Source organism: Panthera uncia, chromosome A2 (assembly GCF_023721935.1).
Source record: "Panthera uncia isolate 11264 chromosome A2, Puncia_PCG_1.0, whole genome shotgun sequence".
Lineage (NCBI taxonomy): Eukaryota > Metazoa > Chordata > Mammalia > Carnivora > Felidae > Panthera > Panthera uncia.
Window position 1 is genome coordinate 150,522,200 of NC_064816.1, and position 20,014 is coordinate 150,542,213.

A 20,014-nucleotide genomic window follows, 5' to 3' on the forward strand; every position below is an offset into this window, starting at 1 on the left:
CCAAATGTCCATCGAGTGATGAATGGATAAAGAAGATGTGGTGTATATAATTAATATATATATAATAATATAAATTAAAAATAGAACTACCCCATAACCCAGGAATTGCACTACTAGGTATTTATCCAGGGGATACAAAAATGGTAAATTACCAACAATAGCCAAAGTATGGAAAGAGCCCAAATGTCCATTGAGTGATGAATGGATAAAGAAGATGTGGTGTATATAATCAATGGAATATTGCTCAGTGATCAGAAGGAATGAAATCTTGCCATTTGTAACAATGTGGAGGGAACTAGAGTATATTATGCTAAGTAAAGTAAGTCAGAGAAAGACAAATAGCAAGTCAAGCATTCTCAGGTTCTAACCCTCAGAACTCTATCCCCAGAAATGGGATATGGAAAATAGTTACCAAGGAAAAAGGTCTTTAGAAATTAATGGCAAACACTTCATTAAATATTAAATACTCCTTTAGCAGGGTCCTCCAGGCCTCAAGATTAGGAAAATATCTAATAATGGCCTGATAAATTTTATTTTATAAATAACCTCATTTAAAAATAAAAAAAAATTTTTTTTGATGTTTATTCATTTTTGAGAGAAAGACAGCATGTGAGCAGGGGAGGGGCAGAGAGAGAGGGAGACACAGAATCTGAAGAAGGCTGCAGGCTCTGAGCTGTCAGCACAGAGCCTGACGTGGAGCTCAAACCTATAAGCTGTGAGATCATGACCTGAGTCAAGGTCAGACACCAACCAACCGAGCCACCTAGGCATCCCCTCATTTTTAAAATTTAAACCTGAGACAGGGTTGTTCCTCTGTGATGGTGCTGATGCTGGGGTAATTACTTTATCCTAAACCAAGTTCCTAAAACCCAGAAGTCAACAATTAAATCACTTTAGAAGGGGAGAGTAAGAAAAAAAAAAAAAAAAGAACTTTCTGTGGTTGATTTGTGATGGGAGGAGAGGCATGATTAAGTGGGTGGAGAGTTGCAGTGGAGAGTCCCTGAAGATAAAATTCTGAGTGATTTTGTGCCCTGATATATTAGTAGGAGCTGAGTGAAGGTGAATGCCATCTAGGAAGGAGATAATTGCTTTCATGCCTTACAAAGTTTTCAAGTGAGGAAATTAATTAGTCCCTTGTGAGCCAGTACAAAAAAACTTTTCAGGTGGAGAAAAATGTTTTCCTAGTTTAGAGATGATTTCCAACACTTACACATGCTCAAAGATGGAGAAATCTCCACCTTACTGTCCAGTGTCACTTGGAGACACCTTTTAATTAAGGGTTAAACAGCTATATATTTGCTAGAGATCGACATCCATAAGTTGTGTTTCTATGATGTGTTCATGTGTACGCATGCATGCACGTGCCCACACACTGGAGTGTAACCAGTCTCTCCACCTCCAGTGTGACACCAGCAACCTTGATCAGAGGGTAGCCCTGCTCTGTGAGATCTGTGTTACAGATTGTGAGGGGTGCCTCTTGTCCAGTTATAGTGAAATGGCATTAACTTCGGAAGTGACCTAGCTTGGTTCCTTGAGCTATTTAAGACCTATTTATAACTGTTCTTTTTTTCTACTTTCCTAATCCTGACCCTTTTTCCAAGCTCAGTCTAGACCAAGAAAACAGGATATTTTCCAAGGCTCTGTGATCTGAACTATTCAAACAAGCATCCTCCCCATGACTCCCTAAGCAAAAGAGAGAGCTCAGAGAAGGCATCTCTCCTAAATCTGCCCTTTTTTCGACCCTTATTCCTCTCTCTTCACCAAAACACAGCCCTAGTTCATTCTTCCTCTAGTCCACATTGGACCATGTTCACTCTATATGAATGCCCTAATAAGTCCAGGGCCAGTGGTGCCTGGGTGGCTCAGTCAGTGAAGCTTCTGATTCTTGGTTTTGGCTTAGGACGTGATGTCATGGTTCGTGAGATTGAGCCCCACGGCAGGCTCTGCACTGACAGAGTCTGCTTGGAATTCTCTCTCTCCTCTCTTTCTCTCCCCCATCCCTCTCTCTTTCTCTCTCAAAATAAATAAATAAAAATTAAAGAGAATAAGTCCAGGGCCAGAAGATAGGGGAGAAAGCATCGGGGAGGACCAAGGTAACTGACAAGCAGACAACTAACCCTTCCTTTAAGATGCTACGGTTAAGTTCTAGAGAAAAGAAGAAATAAGTAGCCTGACTTTCTGTTTATGATCAACTGATCATTCATTTTCCCTTCCTCCCCTAACTATATTAAGAGGCATTATGAGAATACAAAAAAATAAGGTAATTAACAGGGGCAAAGAGAATGTGGAAAATGGTACAATGGATGATATTTTGTGAATTATTTTTGATGAGGGGAAGCAGAGAGAAGTGTTTTCAAGGTAACAAGACTATGTAATACAAATGAAGTTTTTGCAAAGGAAACAATAACAGCAGCCCCCCCCACCCCCCCAGCAATTGCGTTTCCTCAACAGAACTGTTAAAACGATCAACCATGGAAGGTGAGGGTGAGGAATTAAAATGGGGGTATTGGTTAAAAGTTTGTGTATACAGCCATTGGGCACCAAGAGTCCCTTGCATTTTCTGAGTAGCCAAGGAAATATCTGTTTCACAGGCAGGGTGCTGCTTATCTCACTTTGCCAAGGGCTGTCCCAGTTTTATTTTTTTATTAAAATTTTTTTTTAACATTTATTCATCTATGAGAGAGAGAGACAGAGCATGAGTGGAGAAGGGGCAGAGAGAGGGAGACACAAAATCTGAAGCAGGCTCCAGGCTTCTGAGCTGTCAGCACAGAGCCTGATGTGGGGCTTGAACCCATGACCTGCAAGATCATAACCCAAGCCGAAGTCGGACGCTCAACCTACTGAGCCACCCAGGCACCCCAGGGCTGTCCCAGTTTTAAAATGGCAAGTGCCACATCCTGGGAGCTCCCTGTGTCGGCTGGCTACCCAGGCTACCCAGTTCGCTCTATGGACCTTCCACCCCCCCCCCCCAACAGCTGGAAGAGACAAGACTTTATTTTCATTAAGAAGAATTGAACTGGGAAAGTTCCAGATTTTAGGACCACAGATATAAAATGTATGGCTTAAAACAAATGACCTTGCAAGTGCCGCAAACACTGATTTTGCAGTTAAAAATAAACTTCAGCGAGTAGATGAATTTATAAGTATGGAATCTGTGAATGAGGAGGAATGACTATCATTCTCTTATTGATGGGTATTTATTTTGTGTCAGTTGTTATAATGAATTAAACCGCTGTGAACATTTTTTTTAATTTTTATTAAAAAAATTTTTTTTACACATTTATTTATTTTTGATAAAGACAGAGCACAAGTGGGGGAGGGGCAGAGAGAGAAGGAGACACAGAATCTGAAGCAGGCTCCAGGCTCTGAGCTGTCAGCAGAGAGCTATTTGTTGGCCACTTGGTTTTTGGCAAGCGTCTTGGAACCATTTGCGGTGTTTTCTGCTCACGGGTCGCTCAGCCTCTCACGGGACTAATTGTAATGAGGTAGTGGCACAAAACAGAGCAGGGGTTGGCTGTTTAGGACTCAGACTATCTGATGATTACCAAGACTTGAGGTCTGGGTACAAGGCAGCCTGGGTGTTAAGAAACTCCTGACTAGGAGATTCCAAGTTTGTAATGACCTACATCATTACACAAAACTTGCCCATGTTCTAAAAACTTGATTAGCCTCAGGAGGGAAGGGTGAAAGTTTTTCTGGCTTTTCCTTGACTGCATCCCCAGGGTTTCTCTGAACTTGACAAATGTAGTTTCTTAGAGAATAACTCCCCTTGGGGACAGACAGTAGAAGGAAAGAAGGAGAGAGAGAGAGAGACAGAGGAGACAACAGGGCTTCCACAGCACTGTTATCACTGGACTTTTCCTTAAGTGCTCATATGAAGACAGTTTTCTCTTGCACTGAGAGTGAGGACAGCAGCAGCTTTCCCTGGGCCACAGTGCATGCTCTGCCCTAGTCAGGCAGGAGGTAGCCTGGGCTGATCCCTGGAGAGCTGTAGGATTTTCCAGGTCAGTCTCTTTCTCTAGAGGTGAGTGTCTGCTAGGGGCTCCCCTCTGCGAAGGAGAGTAAGAGAGGATCAGCAAGGGAAGTTCTGGGCTTCATTGCTGTCTAAAATGAGGACACCTTCCCCGGAGCATGAACAGTAGGCTAGGGGAGCTGCATAATGGAGGAGCTCAAATCAAATCCTCCCTCCACAGCAGAGAGCATATTCAGCTCTTTTCGGTACTTGTGATAGACACAGCTCTCTGCTATGACCTAAGACTCTGCTCTCTCATTTGTCCTTATTTCTTGTTTTTGTAATCTGGCCATTGTGTAGGGGATCTCCAGGGAGAGGACCACAGCTTGACCAGACAATGCCTTAGTAAAGAGTGAAGAGAGACTATTTTATAACAAGAGGAAAAGCAGATCAGGGTGGATAGTTTTTGCTCATTCACTGACACGTTTGAACAAATGTTTCGAATAAATATTAAAAGAGCACATACTTACCCTGTGTCAGACTCTGTTCTTGGCACTGGAGATGGAGAGTGAACAAGAAAGACAAAAGTGCTTCAATATCAGCTATTGATGAGAGCCAGTAAGAAGAAAATCCCACCAAATAAGAGGGTAAAATGTGAGGCACTTTTGCTGTTTTAGAGAGGATGATTGGAGAGGGCCCATGGGTTGGAGACATTTGAGCAATGACCTGCATATGTGAGGGAAGGAGCCCAGATTTACTGACCAGATCAGTGTGAGCCTTTTGGGTGTTTTCTGACACTTTTCCATATTTGTAGGCCTCTGGAGAAAACAGGAGGACACAGCAGATAATCTCTGGGGACTTCTCCAAGGTTCTCTATAGGATGCAGACCATGGCTGGTTGGAAATAGACACAGACTGCCTTTTGGGAGGTCTTATCTCCTTGCTGAAACTAGAGATTTGAGACATGAGGAAGGCAGAGGGTGTTGCTTGTTTTCTTGTCCCCTGGTGCCAGGGTGGAGATTATACAGGACAGATGGGAGTTGGGGATAAAAGTCCCAGCCCCCTCTTTACTCCTCTGGACCCCTACTCCCTGGTGTCCTCTGGTGGCAGAAGGAACAATCTCAGAGCTACAAGTTTCCAACTGGAAGCTAATGAGGTTCTTCCTACCAGGAAGAACAGTCGCCAAAATGAGAGACAGAGATGGCGTTCATGATAAGAATAAGGAGGAAAAAAGTGGATAATCCACTTCAGGGAGTCAGCTCCCCAGAAGTCAGGGAAAGACTCCATGCTTTGTTTCAAAATAGCTGTTATCTTATGACAGTTTTCTGGGTAGACCCACCACCCTGCCGGCTGGCTCTACTGATGGGCTGAAATGATGATAAAGGTAGCTGAAGCAAGAACTGTAAGTGAACAGAAGTTAAATGGAGCCCACATTCAGAGGAGATGAAGGAAATATGTAAACGTATCTGGGTGGAATTGGTAAGATTTTGTATGACATGGACGTAAGAGGCAGAGAAGAAATCGTAGGGCATTTAGGGTGGAAGCATTGGTAGCATAAATGAACACACTGTGGTCAGGGAACTGGACAGGGTGGCAGGTCAGAGCAGAGATGGAGGCAGGATGATGATGAATTGAAAGACAAGAGTGCCTACAGGGGTGGGTGGGCTTTCAAGCCTAGGCTGTGGTGTTATTGCTCATCTTCTTGCATATATATGTTTATTTTCATATGTATTTTCTTCATAAAACATTCAACATCAACCTTGTACAGCAAATAGTGGAAGATGAACCCACTTGGTCATGATGCAGCCTAAGAGCAGAGATGATATTTCCTCCACCTGGGATAGCTTTAGTCCTGTGAAATTAGAAGGATGTGAACTCTCCTTTGTTCCCTAGATTCCATAAAGAACAAGAGCACAGGACTAAATGTTGAAGAATTATTCTAGCGCCACTGAATTTTATCTACTTGGCTTCCATGGCTCCAAAGAACTACACGATATTCTTTTTGCCACTTTCTTCTTTCTCTACTCAGTGACAGTCATGGGGAACATGGTCATCATTGTGATTGTCTGTGTTGATAAACGTCTGCAGTCCCCCATGTATTTCTTCCTTGGCCACCTCTCAGTCCTAGAGATCCTGATCACATCGGTTGCTGTCCCCTTAATGCTCTGGGGGCTGCTGCTTCCAGGGATGCAGGCAATGTCTTTGACAGACTGTAGTGCACAATTATATTTGTACCTTTCTTTGGGTACGTCGGAGTTAGTATTAATTGGAGCAATGGCTGTGGACCGTTACGTGGCTGTCTGTAACCCTTTGAGGTACAACATCATTATGGACAGCCACACCTGCATCTGGGTGGTCATTGTGTCATGGGTGTTTGGGTTCCTATTTCAAATCTGGCCAGTCTATGCCACATTTCAGCTTACCTTCTGCAAATCAAATGTGATAGACCATTTTTTATGTGACCGAGGGCAACTGCTCAAACTATCCTGTGATGATAGCCTTTTCACAGAGTTTATCCTTTTTTTAATGGCTATATTCATTATTGTTGGTTCTTTGATCCCTACAATCATCTCCTACACCTACATCATCTCTACCATCCTCAAGATCCCCTCAGCCTCGGGCCGGAGGAAAGCTTTCTCTACTTGTGCCTCTCACTTCACCTTTGTTGTGATTGGCTATGGTACCTGCTTGTTCCTCTATGTGAAACCCAAGCAAACGCAGGCAGCTGAGTACAACAGGGTAGCGTCACTGATGGTTTTAGTGGTGACCCCTTTCCTGAACCCATTCATCTTCACCCTCCGGAATGACAAATTCATAGAGGCCTTTCAAGATGTCATGAAACGCTGCTATCAAATCCTCAAGGATTAGCTGTGTCCTAAGGACAATAATGAACTCATCATCATGGACCTGAGTAATCTCAAAACACTAATTCAACCTGAAATGATAATTTTCATCATCAAATAGTTTGTGATGCACAAAGGAATTCTAAAAATTTTTCATAGGAATTTTAAAACATGGCTGGTTCTCCAATTTATAATTAGATGATTCCTACATGGGAGATCACATTATTATTTTTTAACTGGATATATATGTTTATACACTCTTCTATACTTATGATACACCTTACAATATAAATTTAACAGGTGTAAATGTACAAAATATGGGTTTTTTTTAGAACTCTCAACTCTGACTGGGAAAAGCAAGGAAAAGCATAATTCACTCCATGGTCGCTGAGCTATGTGTTTGATGCTAGGTACTAGGGTCATTTTCCCATATTTTGTCCTGTGATTTGATGATATTTTCACTGCCTAAAGACCTTCTGTTTCTTCTGTAAGTGACCCCAAGTCCAGCCTCATGTACAACCTTTTCCTGAGGTTCCTGCTCCAAGGTTCAACGGGGACAGTACCTCCCTGTAGTTCTCAACTGACAGTTGTGAGAGTGAACTCACTCCATAGTCCTGACACCTCCCAACCTCAGGGCTAAATGTGTGTTAATTCATGCACATCTACAATTGGTAGACTTTCTCAGAGTGAAGAGGGAGGGTTTTGGAAAGAAGTATTTTCTCATCTGTCATTGACTCTCATTGTAACACCAGCCCCAAATGTGGGAGGGGAACTGGCTAGTTTTGGGAATTGAAGTGACAAGGGTGAGCTGATCTTGCTGTGTCCCGGGCTGAAGCAGGTGTGCATGGAGGGCAGAAAAATGGCAGCTCCTGGTCACTTCTCCCCATAGTCCTCACATTGGTCAATCCTGAGACAGGGCATTCCATCTCCCTTCTCTCTCAGCTACATTTCTAGGTTCCCTTCCTCCTCCCCCCCTCACAAGGACCAACTTTGCCAAGCTGTCTTCCAACTCTACAGTGAGTTTCCTCGTCCACATCTCAATTCCTTTATTGTCCCATCCTGGACTCTCTCCTTTCACACCACCATTGTCAATATTTCTGCCATTCTTATGTGGCTAAGCAGGGGTCAAAAGACTGTGCACATGAAACTTCCTTCCCAACATTATACATGTATGTTGTAAACTCACTGAAGGGACTGGGAAAAAAGGATGTGACATACATAATTGAAAAATAGTGTTTTGACTGGAATCTGTAAGACTAAGAGTGGAACTGAGCATGATCATAATAGTATTGTTAATAAAGTTGTTTCCCACTGAGAGTATGAGTTAACAATTCTGCAATTGCTATACCTGTATACTACAGGTGAAGAAATAAAGATAACAACTGGTGGGAGCCAGGTCTGTCACTGTGGATGGGTATGTTACAGAGAAGCAAGAGGAGAAGGCTAGAATTAGCCATGTGGCACTGGATTCAAATTGGTGCATTAGTGTGCATGCATATTAGAAGATTATATGTATGTAGGTGGGTTGATTAATATATGATATAAATAAATGGTATGAAAAATGACTCTTCTTTTTCATAACTATTTTGGCTATTCTCTTGTCATTCTCTTTCCATATAAATTTTGGAGTCAGTTTGTAGATATCTACAAAATGCTTGCTGGGCTATTGATTGCGACTGTGTTCAATCTATAGTTAGATTATTAAAACCCTGAGATCTAGGACTCCTTGCATTTGTATATGATTGTAAATTTTCTGCCTGACCATGGGGTTGAGTAGGGGTTCTTTGATGGTAAGAGGTCAATCCCTGTTCTTTCCTCCCTCTCACGTACTTGTTCTCTATGGCTCTTTTCAAATGTAGGCAAATATTTGTCTTTCTTCTGTGACATTAGGCTTGCTCCTGAATCTTTCACTGGCACACACCAATGGCTTGACCTTTACATTTTATACCTTTATATTGTGTCGGTACCATTGTACAGAAGTGTCTCGTAGGCTTTACAACTCCTCAGAGGCCATTTACGTGTATCAGGCCACCCTAGTCTATTAGAGTCCTCCTCCATTTTTCCTGCAACCTCCATCCTTCCAGTCCAACGAGCCAGTATTGTTTTTGAGCACTGTGCCTGATGTCATCTGTCCCTCTCAGGGGCACCACTAGTAGTCAGAAACTGTGTTCCTTATTTAGACTCTGAATCAGGGCCGCTGACCCAACCCTGGAGATTTTCCTGTTCACATGCTGTATGTGAACACTTGCTTTTATACTGAAACATTCATATAACTTGGTATTAAGAATTCTTAAGACTCCAAAGCAAGAGGAAACAGAAGCTTTATTCACAATCATAGCAGCATTCCTTACAATTGTCAAACAGTGGAAGTGACCCAAAAGCCTCTCCACAGATGAGGAAACAGATGAATGTGTAAACAAAAGGTGGTATATGCGTACAATGGAATTTTATTCAGACTTAAAAAACAATGAAATTCTGATCCATGCTGTCGTATAGATGACCCTTGAAAATATTGCTAAATGAAAGAAAGTGAATATAAAAGGGAAAATGTTGTATGATTCCGTTTATGTGAGGTACCTAGAATAGTCCAGTTCCTAGAGACAGAAAGTAGAATAGTGAGCAGCAGGGGTTGGGGAAGGAGGAAATGGGAGTTACTAATTAATGGAGGCCAAGTGTCAGCTTAGGATGGTGAAGTGTTCTGGAGATGGAGGGTGGTGACGTTCGCACAACAATGTGAGTGGACTTAATGCTACTGAATTGTACACTTAAGATGGTTAAAAATGGCAAAATTGTGTTATATATTTTTTACCACAATAGAAAAGAAAAAAATATTAAATAATTCTAAATGATTTTTTATGATGAATCATCAGAGCTTTGCTCCCCTCTTTGTTTTTTTTCAATTTTTTATTTTTTATTTTTTTATTTTTATTTTTTTCAATATATGAAGTTTATTGTCAAATTGGTTTCCATACAACACCCAGTGCTCATCCCAAAAGGTGCCCTCCTCAATACCCATCACCCACCCTCCCCTCCCTCCCAGCCCCATCAACCCTCAGTTTGTTCTCAGTTTTTAAGAGTCTCTTATGCTTTGGCTCTCTTCCACTCTAACCTCTTTTTTTTTTCCTTCCCCTCCCCCATGGGTTTCTGTTAAGTTTCTCAGGATCCACACAAGAGTGAAACCATATGGTATCTGTCTTTCTCTGTATGGCTTATTTCACTTAGCATCACACTCTCCAGTTCCATCCACGTTGCTACAAAGGGCCATATTTCGTTCTTTCTCATTGCAACGTAGTATTCCATTGTGTATATAAACCACAATTTCTTTATCCATTCATCAGTTGATGGACATTTAGGCTCTTTCCACAATTTGGCTATTGTTGACAGTGATGCTATAAACATTGGGGTACAAGTGCCCCTATGCATGGTACTCCTGTATCCCTTGGGTAAATTCCTAGCAGTGCTATTGCTGGGTCATAGGGTATGTCTATTTTTAATTTTTTGAGGAACCTCCACACTGTTTTCCAGAGTGGCTGCACCAATTTGCATTCCCACCAACAGTGCAAGAGGGTTCCTGTTTCTCCACATCCTCTCCAGCATCTATAGTCTCCTGATTTCTTCATTTTGGCCACTCTGACTGGCGTGAGGTGATGTCTGAGTATGGTTTTGATTTGTATTTCCCTGATGAGGAGCGACGTTGAGCATCTTTTCATGTGCCTGTTGGCCATCTGGATGTCTTCTTTAGAGAAGTGTCTATTCATGTCTTCTGCCCATTTCTTCACTGGATTATTTGTTTTTCGGGTGTGGAGTTTGGTGAGCTCTTTATAGATTTTGGATACTAGCCCTTTGTCCGATATGTCATTTGCAAATATCTTTTCCCATTCTGTTGGTTGCCTTTTAGTTTTGTTGGTTGTTTCCTTTGCTGTGCAGAAGCTTTTTATCTTCATAAGGTCCCAGTAGTTCATTTTTGCTTTTAATTCCCTTGCCTTTGGGGATGTGTCGAGTAAGAGATTGCTACAGCTGAGGTCAGAGAGGTCTTTTCCTGCTTTCTCCTCTAGGGTTTTGATGGTTTCCTGTCTCACATTCAGGTCCTTTATCCATTTTGAGTTTATTTTTGTGAATGGTGTGAGAAAGTGGTCTAGTTTCAATCTTGTGCATGTTGCTGTCCAGTTTTCCCAGCACCATTTGTTAAAGAGACTGTCTTTTTTCCATTGGATGTTCTTTCCTGCTTTGTCATAGATGAGTTGGCCATACGTTTGTGGGTCTAGTTCTGGGATTTCTATACTATTCCATTGGTCTATGTGTCTGTTTTTGTGCCAATACCCTTTGATCCCCTCTTTGATTCTCTTCACACTCTTCAGAGGTGACTGTGTCCAACTGTTTCTACTGGGATATATAAATAATATACCGACATTTTGTGATTTATCAAGTTGTTTTTTCTTTAGTTAATCACCTTATTTTTAAATTTTGATCAAATATTCATCCTGTGTTTTCTTCTTGTTTACCCCTACAGATACCATAAACCTAACAATAAATTATTCCTTGTGCTTTGTGCTCCATAGGTCTTCTTACTTGGTGTGCTTCTAAGTTTTGATGGGGCAGATTTTCCAGCATCCCTCTAACAGAGAACTCATAAAAGGTAAGCTATTTTGGATGTTTTTATTCCAGCTTCATACTTCATTGTCACTTTGGTCAGATGAAAACACCCACACACCAGCCACTGGGGATGCCTTGGCTGCAGATCCCCCAGCATCTAATGTACCTCAGCCTGGTGCCCAGACCCAAAGGCAGCTTGGATGAGCTTTGGGCACAGGCTATGGAACATGCCCAGAAACTCACCCGGAATCTGTAGGCCAAAGAGAGACCACAAATGTGAGCATTAGCTCTTTCCTTTGGGAAAGCTAAAGGGAGGTTTTCAGCACCTGGCCTGGTGCATTACATGATCTAGAAGACAAACAAGCTTAAGAATTCACCAAGAGAGGGCTCAAGAAACAAGTGTATCCATACAAGTCCTGAGAAAGCCTCTGAATCACTAGAATCACTCAGAATCAGTAGCCTAGCCTGGCTGATAGTAGGTCTTTTTCTCCTGAAGCCAGTCACTAATTTAATCTGATCCATTAATGAGAAATGAAATATTATTCAACCATAAAAAAGAAGAAAATCCTGTCATTTGCTAACAACATGAATAGCAAAATAGTAACATGGATAAATCTTGAGGGCATTATGCCAAGGGAAATAGATCAGACAGAGGAAGACAAATATTGTATATTTTTCCTTACATGTGGAATCTAAAAAAGCCAAACTCCTAGGAATAGAGAGTAGACTGGTGGTTACTAGGGGCTGGGGAATGAGGGAAATTTGGAGATGTTGCTTGTAACTCTTATAAGTTATAACTCCCAGTTGTAAGATAGGTAAGTTTGTGGATCTAATGTACAGCGTGGTGACTACATAACTATGCTACATTGTCTACTTGAAAGTTACTAATAGAATAGATATTAAATGTTCTCACCATGAAATAAAAAGTAATTTTGTGAGGGGACAGATGTGCTAACTAAATTTATTATGGTAATCAGTTCACAGCATATATGTATATCAAATTATTCATATTTGCATAATTACATGAGGAAACGTCTGGAAGTCAAGGTAGGTAACTGATTACCAACTGGGCTATTAGGAGTAGGAGTGAAAGAAGTATTTCTTATTGAATAACCTTTTATATTGTTTTGGTGTGTGTTTCATGAGAATGTATTACCAATGAAATTCTATATTATCAATTTAAAAATAAAAGATGTAAAATTATCCTGTGTTTTTCCAATGTCTTTGAGTCATACTAATTAAACTCTAGCTTTCAATTGCCAGGAAGGTTTGATTGTTTATGAGGATATCTCATTATTTTTAGCAAATGAGTATTTACTTAAGTCCAGATACTCTGTAAAGTTTCTGTTTAGCTGAAGGTAGAAAATGGGAGAACAGTAGGGGAGGAGGGATGGAGTTTCACATTTTTCTACTTGGGCCTTTGGTTACTTTGTCATGACATTCAGGGGTTCTTCAGATATTGAGCACATGTATCCGATATTATCTTACATGCACATTGGAAATAACCTTTTATCAGTCTAGTTTTTCTATTCGTTAAAAAAAATTCAATTCCAGCATGGCTAACGTGCAGCGTTATGTTTCAGGTGTACAATATAGCGATTCAACAGTTCTATACATTACTCAGTGCTCATGAAGGTTAAGTGTGCTCTCAATCCCCATCCCCTATTTCACCCATCCCCCTACCCACTTCCCCTTAGGTAGCCATGTTTGTTCCCTATAGTTAATAGTGTATTTGTTGGTTTGTCTAATTTTTTCTTCGTTTGTTTGTTTTATTTCTTACATTCCATATATGAGTGAAATCATATGGTAATTGTCTTTCTCTAATTTATTTCACTTAGTATAATACATTTTAGACTTTAGATCCATCCATACTGTTGCAAATGACAACATTTCATTCTTCTTATGGCTGAGTAATATTTCATTATATATATTGAATATATATATACACACATTATATACACACACATATACATACACGTGCATATATATATATATGTATATATATATATATATATATATATATATATATATACCACTTTTCTTTATCCATTTGCTTATCGATGGACATTTGGGTTGTTTATGTAGTTTGGCAATTTCAGTAATGCTATAATAAACATAGGGGTGCATATATCTTTTTGAATTAGTGTTTTTGTATTCTTTGGGTAAATACCTAGTAGTGGAATTACTGGGTTATATGGCAATTCTATCTTTAATTTTTTGAGGAACCTCCGTACTGTTTCCGCAGTGGCTGCACCAGTTTGCATTCTCACCAACAGTGTGAGAGGGTTCCTTTTTCTCCACATCCTTACCAACTCCTTACCAACAATTCAGTAGGTTGTCTTTGTTTTCTTGTGTTTCTGATTTTAGCCATTCTGACAGGTGTGAGGTGATAGCTCATTGTAGTTTTGATTTGAATTTCCGTGATGATGAGTGATGTTGAGCATCTTTTCATATGTCTGTTGACCATCCATATGTTTTCTTTGGAGAAATGTCTGTTAATGTCTTCTGCCCATTTTTAATTTTGTTTTTTGGGTGTTGAGTTGTATCAGTTCTGTATACATTTTGGAAAGTAACCCTTTATTGGGTATGTCATTGCAAATATCTTCTCCCATCAGTAGGTTGTCTTTTTGCTTTGTTGAGTGTTTTCTTTGCTATGCAGAAGCTTTTCATTTCAGTATAATCCCAATTCTTTATTTTTGCTTTTGTTTTCCTTGCTTCCGGAGACACATCTGGAAAAACGTTTCCACTGATGTCAGAGAAATGACTGCCTGTGCTCTCTCCTAGGATGTTTATGGTTTCAGGTTTCACATTTTGGTGTTTCACCCATTCTGAGTTTATTTTTGTTTATGGTGTAAGAAAGTGGTCCAGTTTCATTCATTCTTTTTGCGTGTTGCTGCCCAGTTTTCCCAACGCCATTTGTTGAAGAGACCGTCTTTCCCATTTATGTTCTTGCCTCCTGTGTCAAAGATTAATTGACCTGTAAGTGTTGGTTTATTTCTTGTCTCTCTATTGTGTTTCCTTGATTATGAGCCTGTTTTTGTGCCAGTATTGTACTGCTTTGATCACTACAGCTTTGTAGTATATCTTGAAATCTGAGATTGTGTTAATACCTCCAGTTTTCTTCTTTTTTTCAACATTACTTGGGCTATTGAGGGTCTTTTGTGGTTCCATATGATTTTTAAGATTATTTGTTCTAGTTCCATGAAACATGCTGTTGGTATTTTGGTAGGGATTGCAGTAAAGCTGTAGATGGCTTTGGGTTGTATGGACATTTTAATAATATTTATTCTCCCAATCCATGAGCATGGATATCATTGCACTTGTTTGTATCCTATACAATTTCTTTCATCAATGTTTTATAGTTTTCAGAGTACAGGTCTTTTACCTCCTCAGTTAAGTTTATTCCTAGGTTTCTTATTATTTTTGGTGCAATTATAAACGGGATTGGTTCCTTGATTTCTCTTTATGTTGCTTCATTAATGGTGTATAGAAAAGCAACAGATTTTTGAATGTTGATCTTGTATTCTGTGGCTTGACTAAATTTGTGTATCTGTTCTAGCAACTTTTTGGTGGAGTTTATTGGGTTTTGAATTTAGAGTATCATGTTACCTGCAAATAGTGAAAGTCTGATTTCTACCCTGTTGATTTGGATGCCTTTTATTTATTTTGTTGTCTGACTGCTGAGGCTAGGTATTCCAGTACTATGTGAAATAACAGTGGTGAGAGTGGACATCCTTGTCTTGTTCCTGACCATAGGGGAAAGCTCTCACTTTTTCCCCATTGAGGATGTTGTTAGCTGTGGGTTTTCCATATATGGACTTTATTTTGTTGAGGTATGTCCCTCTAAACCTACTTTGTTGAGGGTTTTTATCATGTATTTTACTTTGTCACATGCTTTTTCTGCATCTATTGAAATGATCATATAGTTTTTATCCTTTCTCTTATTGAAGTGATGTATCATGTTGATTGATTTGTGAAGATTGAACCACCTTGCATCGTAGGAATTTATCCCACTTGATCGTGGTGAATGACTTTTTAAATTATTTAAATCATTGGCTTCTGTTTGTTAATATTTTTGTGGGGATTATCACATCTATGTTCATCAGCAATATGGGTCTGTAGTTCCCTGTTTTTTGTAGTATCTTTTAAAAAGTTTATTTATTTTTGAGAGAGGGGGAGGGCAGAAAGAGAGGAGACAGAGAATTATAAGCGTGGAGCCTGATGCGGGGCTCAAACTCATGAACCATAAGATCATGACAAGCTGAAATCAAGAGTTAGGCCCTTAACTGCCTGAGCCACCCAGGAGCCCCTTTTGTAGTGCCTTTATCTGGGTATTTATTATTATTGGGTAATGCTAGCCTCATAGAATGAATTTGGAACCTTTCCTTTCTCTGCTATTATTTGAAATAGTTTGAGAAGATTAACTTTTCTTTAAAGTTATTTTTTTAAGCTTATTCATTTATTTTGAGAGAGAGACAGAGTGAGTAGGGGAGGGACAGAGAGAGAGAGGGAGGGAGAGATTCGCAAGCGGCCTCCATGCTGCTAGCACAGAGCCCAACACAGGGCTTGAACTCATTTAACTGAGATCATGACCTGAGCCAAAACCAAGAGTCAGATGCTTAACCAACTGAGCTGCCCAGGTATCCCATGTCTTCTTTACATTTTTTGTTGAATTCACTTGTGAAGTCATCTGGTCCTGGACTTTTGTTTGTTGGGATTTTTTTATTTTATTACTGATTCAATTTTGTAGTTGGTAATCAATGTGTTCAAATTTTCTATTTCTTCTGGATTCAGTTTGGGAAGGTTATGTTTCTAGGAATATATCCATTTTTTCTAGGTTGTCCAAGTTCTTGACATATAATTTTTTAATAACATTCTCTTATAATCCTTTGTATTTCTGATTCAGTTATTTCTCTCTTTAATTTCTGATTGTCAACCAAATCCCAGTAAGTTATTTTGTAGATAATGACAAGGTGATACTAATGTTTATATGGAAAGGGAAAAGGCTCAGAATAGCCAACATAATAGAAGAACAGAGTTGAAGGTATTGTCTCTGCTCAACTTCAAGACTTATTATAGAGCTGTAGTTTTCAAGACAGAGTGTTATTGGTGAAATAATAGAGAAATATATCAGTGGAAAATAACAGAAAGCCCAGAAATAGACACACACAGATATCATCAACTGACCTGTAACAAAAAACAAAGGCAGTTCCATGAAGAAGGGATAGTCTTTTCAACAAAAGGTGCCGGGACAACTGGACATCTTCATGAAAAATAATTCTGGACACAGACTTTACACCTTTCACAAAAGCAAACTCAACTTGGAGCAGAGACCTAAACGTCAAATGCAAAGCTACAAAACATCATAACGTAACAGTGGAGAAAACTAGGTGACCTGGTGTTTGATGACTATTTTTTAGATACAACACCAAAAGCATGATTTAGGAAACAAAAAATTGAAAACATGAACTTCTGCTCTGGGAAAGACTGTTAAGAGAATGAAATGGCAAACCACAGTTTGGGAGAAGATACTTATAAAGCACATATGAAATATTGCACATGTATCCAAAATATACAAAGAACTCTTCAAACTCAACAATAAGAACAGATAACTAGACGGACATTGAGGAGGGCACCTGTTGGGATGAGCACTGGGTGTTGTATAGAAACTAATTTGACAATAAATTTCATATTAAAAAAATAAGAACACATAACTCAATTAAAAAATGGACAAAAGATCTGAACAGACCCTTCACTAAAGAACATATGCAGGTGATAAATAAGCATATAAAAAATGGTCAATATCCTATGTCATCAGGAAATTGCAAATTAAACAACAATGAATGTTAATGAATGTTAACACCTAAGAGAATGGCTAAAATCTAAAAAAACACCAAATTCTGGTGACAATGTGGAACAAGTGGAATTCTCATTATTGCTGTTGGGAATGAAAAATGGTACAGTCACTTTGAAAGACAATTGGCAATTTCTTGCAAAGCTAAATATACTCTTACCATTCAACCCAGCAATTATCTTCCTTAGTATACACACAAATGAGTTGAAAACTTATGTCCACACATAATCTTGCACAGAATGTTTACTGTAAGTATATTCATATTTTCCCCCATTTGGAAGCAGCCAAGACCTCTGTTGTGGGTTGAATTATGTCTGTCAACATTCATATGTTGAAGTTCTAACCTCCCAGTACATCAGCATGTGAACTTGGTTGGAAATGGGGTGGTTGCAGATGTAATCAGTGAAAATGAGGCCATAGTGGATCCCTATCCTAATGATTGGCACCCTTATAAATAGAATACCGTATGAAGAGACACACATAGGGATAATGCCTTGAGAACATGAAACGTAAACCAGATAGCAATAGAGAAGACTCAATAAAGCCAAATGTAATGTCTTGGAAAAGAATAATATAATTGGTCAATCCCTAACAAGAATGACCGAGGAAAAAATAGAAACACAAATTACCAATGTCACAAATGGAAACAAGGGATATCACAATGGTACCATAATTCTTAAATCTATAAAAATGGGTATCATGAACAACTTTGTCAATAAACTTGACAGATGAATTAAGCAATTCACCTTGCAAACACAATCTGAAGTAGAAGTTTTGAATAGTCCTTTAGCTACTAAAGATGTTTCACCTGTAAATACTTTCTCATAGAGAAAACTCTTGGGTTAGAAGTCCTCACTAGACATGGAGTTTCCCCAACAACTTAGAAGGAGATAATACAAACTTTCCCCGCATAAAATAGGAAAGGAGGGCATATTTTCCAATTCATTTTATGATAACCAAAATTACCTTCATGCCAAAACCTGACAAGGACCTTACATAAAAGAAAATTAAGGCTAATGCCTTTCATTAACATAGAGGCCAAAATCCTGAATAAAAGGCTAATCTGTGTAATCCAATAAGTTAAAAATGATAGTGAACATACCTCCATACAATATGCATTTTTGGTGTCTGACCTTTTCATTCATTGTAATGTACTTGAATTCAACCATTTTGTGTCTATGAACAGTTTGTTACTTTTTGTTGCTGAGTAGTATTTCTTCATATGAATATATCCATCTCTGTTGATACATATTTATTTTGTTATTTTAGTTACAATGAATACAGGCACTATGAACATTGTAACAGAAGTATGTTTTGATTCATTTTAGGAAACTGTCTACAAGTAGAATTGCTGAATCATATATATTTAAGTTTTTAAGAAATGAAACTTTTTCTGAAGGAGTTTTAATACTTTATGTTCCTTCTTCCTTCTCCATTTCTACTCTTCCAGTGTATAGTGGAAAATACTGTAAAGATATCTAGAAAACTGAACCATGCCTTGAATTAAGAAAATTGATTCTGGGGGAGCCTGGGTGGCTCAGTTGGTTGGGTGTTCAGCTCTTGATTTCAGCTTAGGTCTTGATTTCACCTTTTGTGAGTTTGAGCCCCGCATCGGACTTGTACTGGCAACCCAGGGCCTGCTTGGGATTCTCTCTCTCTTTCTCTCTCTCTCTCTCTCTGCCCCTCCCCCACACGTGCTCTGTCTGTCTGTCTCTCTCTCTCACTCTCTCTCTCTCTCTCAAAAAAAAAAAAAAACATTAAAAAAATTTAAAAAAAGGAAAAGAAATACCTGACAAGAGACTCTTTGGATGGGCCCAATACAATCTCATTTAAAAAACAAAACAGATGAGCAGAGGAGAAAAATGATAGAGAAGTAAACCAAGAAAGGCTCTTAACTATAGAAAACAAACTGATGATTACCAGAGGGGAGGTGGGGGTGGGTGGGTGAAGTGGGTGATGGGGATTAAGGAGGGCACTTGTTATGATGATCACCAGGTGATGTATGGAAGTGTTGAATCATTGTATTGTACACCTGAAACTACTATTCCACTGCATGTTAACTAACAGGAATTTAAACAAAAACTTAAAAAAAAAGATTATAAATTATTGTAACTTTGGAGAATGAATGGTAACAGCTAATAATTTAATACAATTAAAAAGTTGTACAAATTATCATACAAGAGAGTATTTATTGCATCAATAATATACACATGAAAAATTGGAGAAAATGTTTGTTAATCAGCATATTCATTAATTAATGATCAGTATTTTCATAAGCAAATATTTGTTAAGCAATTACATAAAATGTGATTAACATATTTTTAATATGGAAAAGTTTAATAGACACACAAGCATGTGTACATACACACATATATATATTAAGAAGAAGGTAGCAGGAAAGTATATTAATTAAAACATATTTTACTTAAAAAGAATATATACAGATATTCTTGTAAACACACAGAAAATTCTGTATGAATAGACTAGAAATTTTTAATAATAATTTATAATAATATTTAGCTCTAGGAGATGGATCAGGAGAATCAAGCAGATGGGGAGAGAGATATTTATGCTTTACCTTATATCCTTCCATTTGAGTTTTAAATAATACCTGTGCTAATTTCATGAAAGATGGCAGTTGTTTTTCAACATTAAAAGTAAATGTTTTAAGTGTGATTTTGCTTTTAAACTCAGCATCCCAGCCATTCTCTCTTTTATGCAGTATTTTGTTGTTGTTGTTGTTGTTGTTGTTGTTAATTCTGAATAGTGTTTC

The 20,014-nt window shown here is 38.8% G+C and overlaps 2 protein-coding genes across 2 annotated transcripts in view; both read left to right on the forward strand.

The window, feature by feature from the left end:
* Nucleotides 1–20,014, forward strand: part of LOC125930212 (serine protease 58-like) — a 69,153-nt gene that overhangs the window by 39,201 nt on the left and 9,938 nt on the right. The window contains exon 5 of the transcript XR_007460114.1: nt 11,354–11,430. The gene's annotated coding sequence lies outside the window, so the exon portion shown is untranslated. The remainder of the gene's footprint in view (nt 1–11,353; nt 11,431–20,014) is intronic.
* LOC125930211 (olfactory receptor 9A1-like) lies at nt 5,875–6,819 on the forward strand. Its single transcript, XM_049641975.1, has one exon. It carries the CDS (start codon nt 5,875–5,877, stop codon nt 6,817–6,819), a length of 945 nt encoding a protein of 314 aa, XP_049497932.1.

Bases quoted from the DNA above. Each gene is read 5' to 3' on its own strand.
- LOC125930211 (XM_049641975.1), top strand. From the start codon at position 5,875: ATGTTGAAGAATTATTCTAGCGCCACTGAATTTTATCTACTTGGCTTC.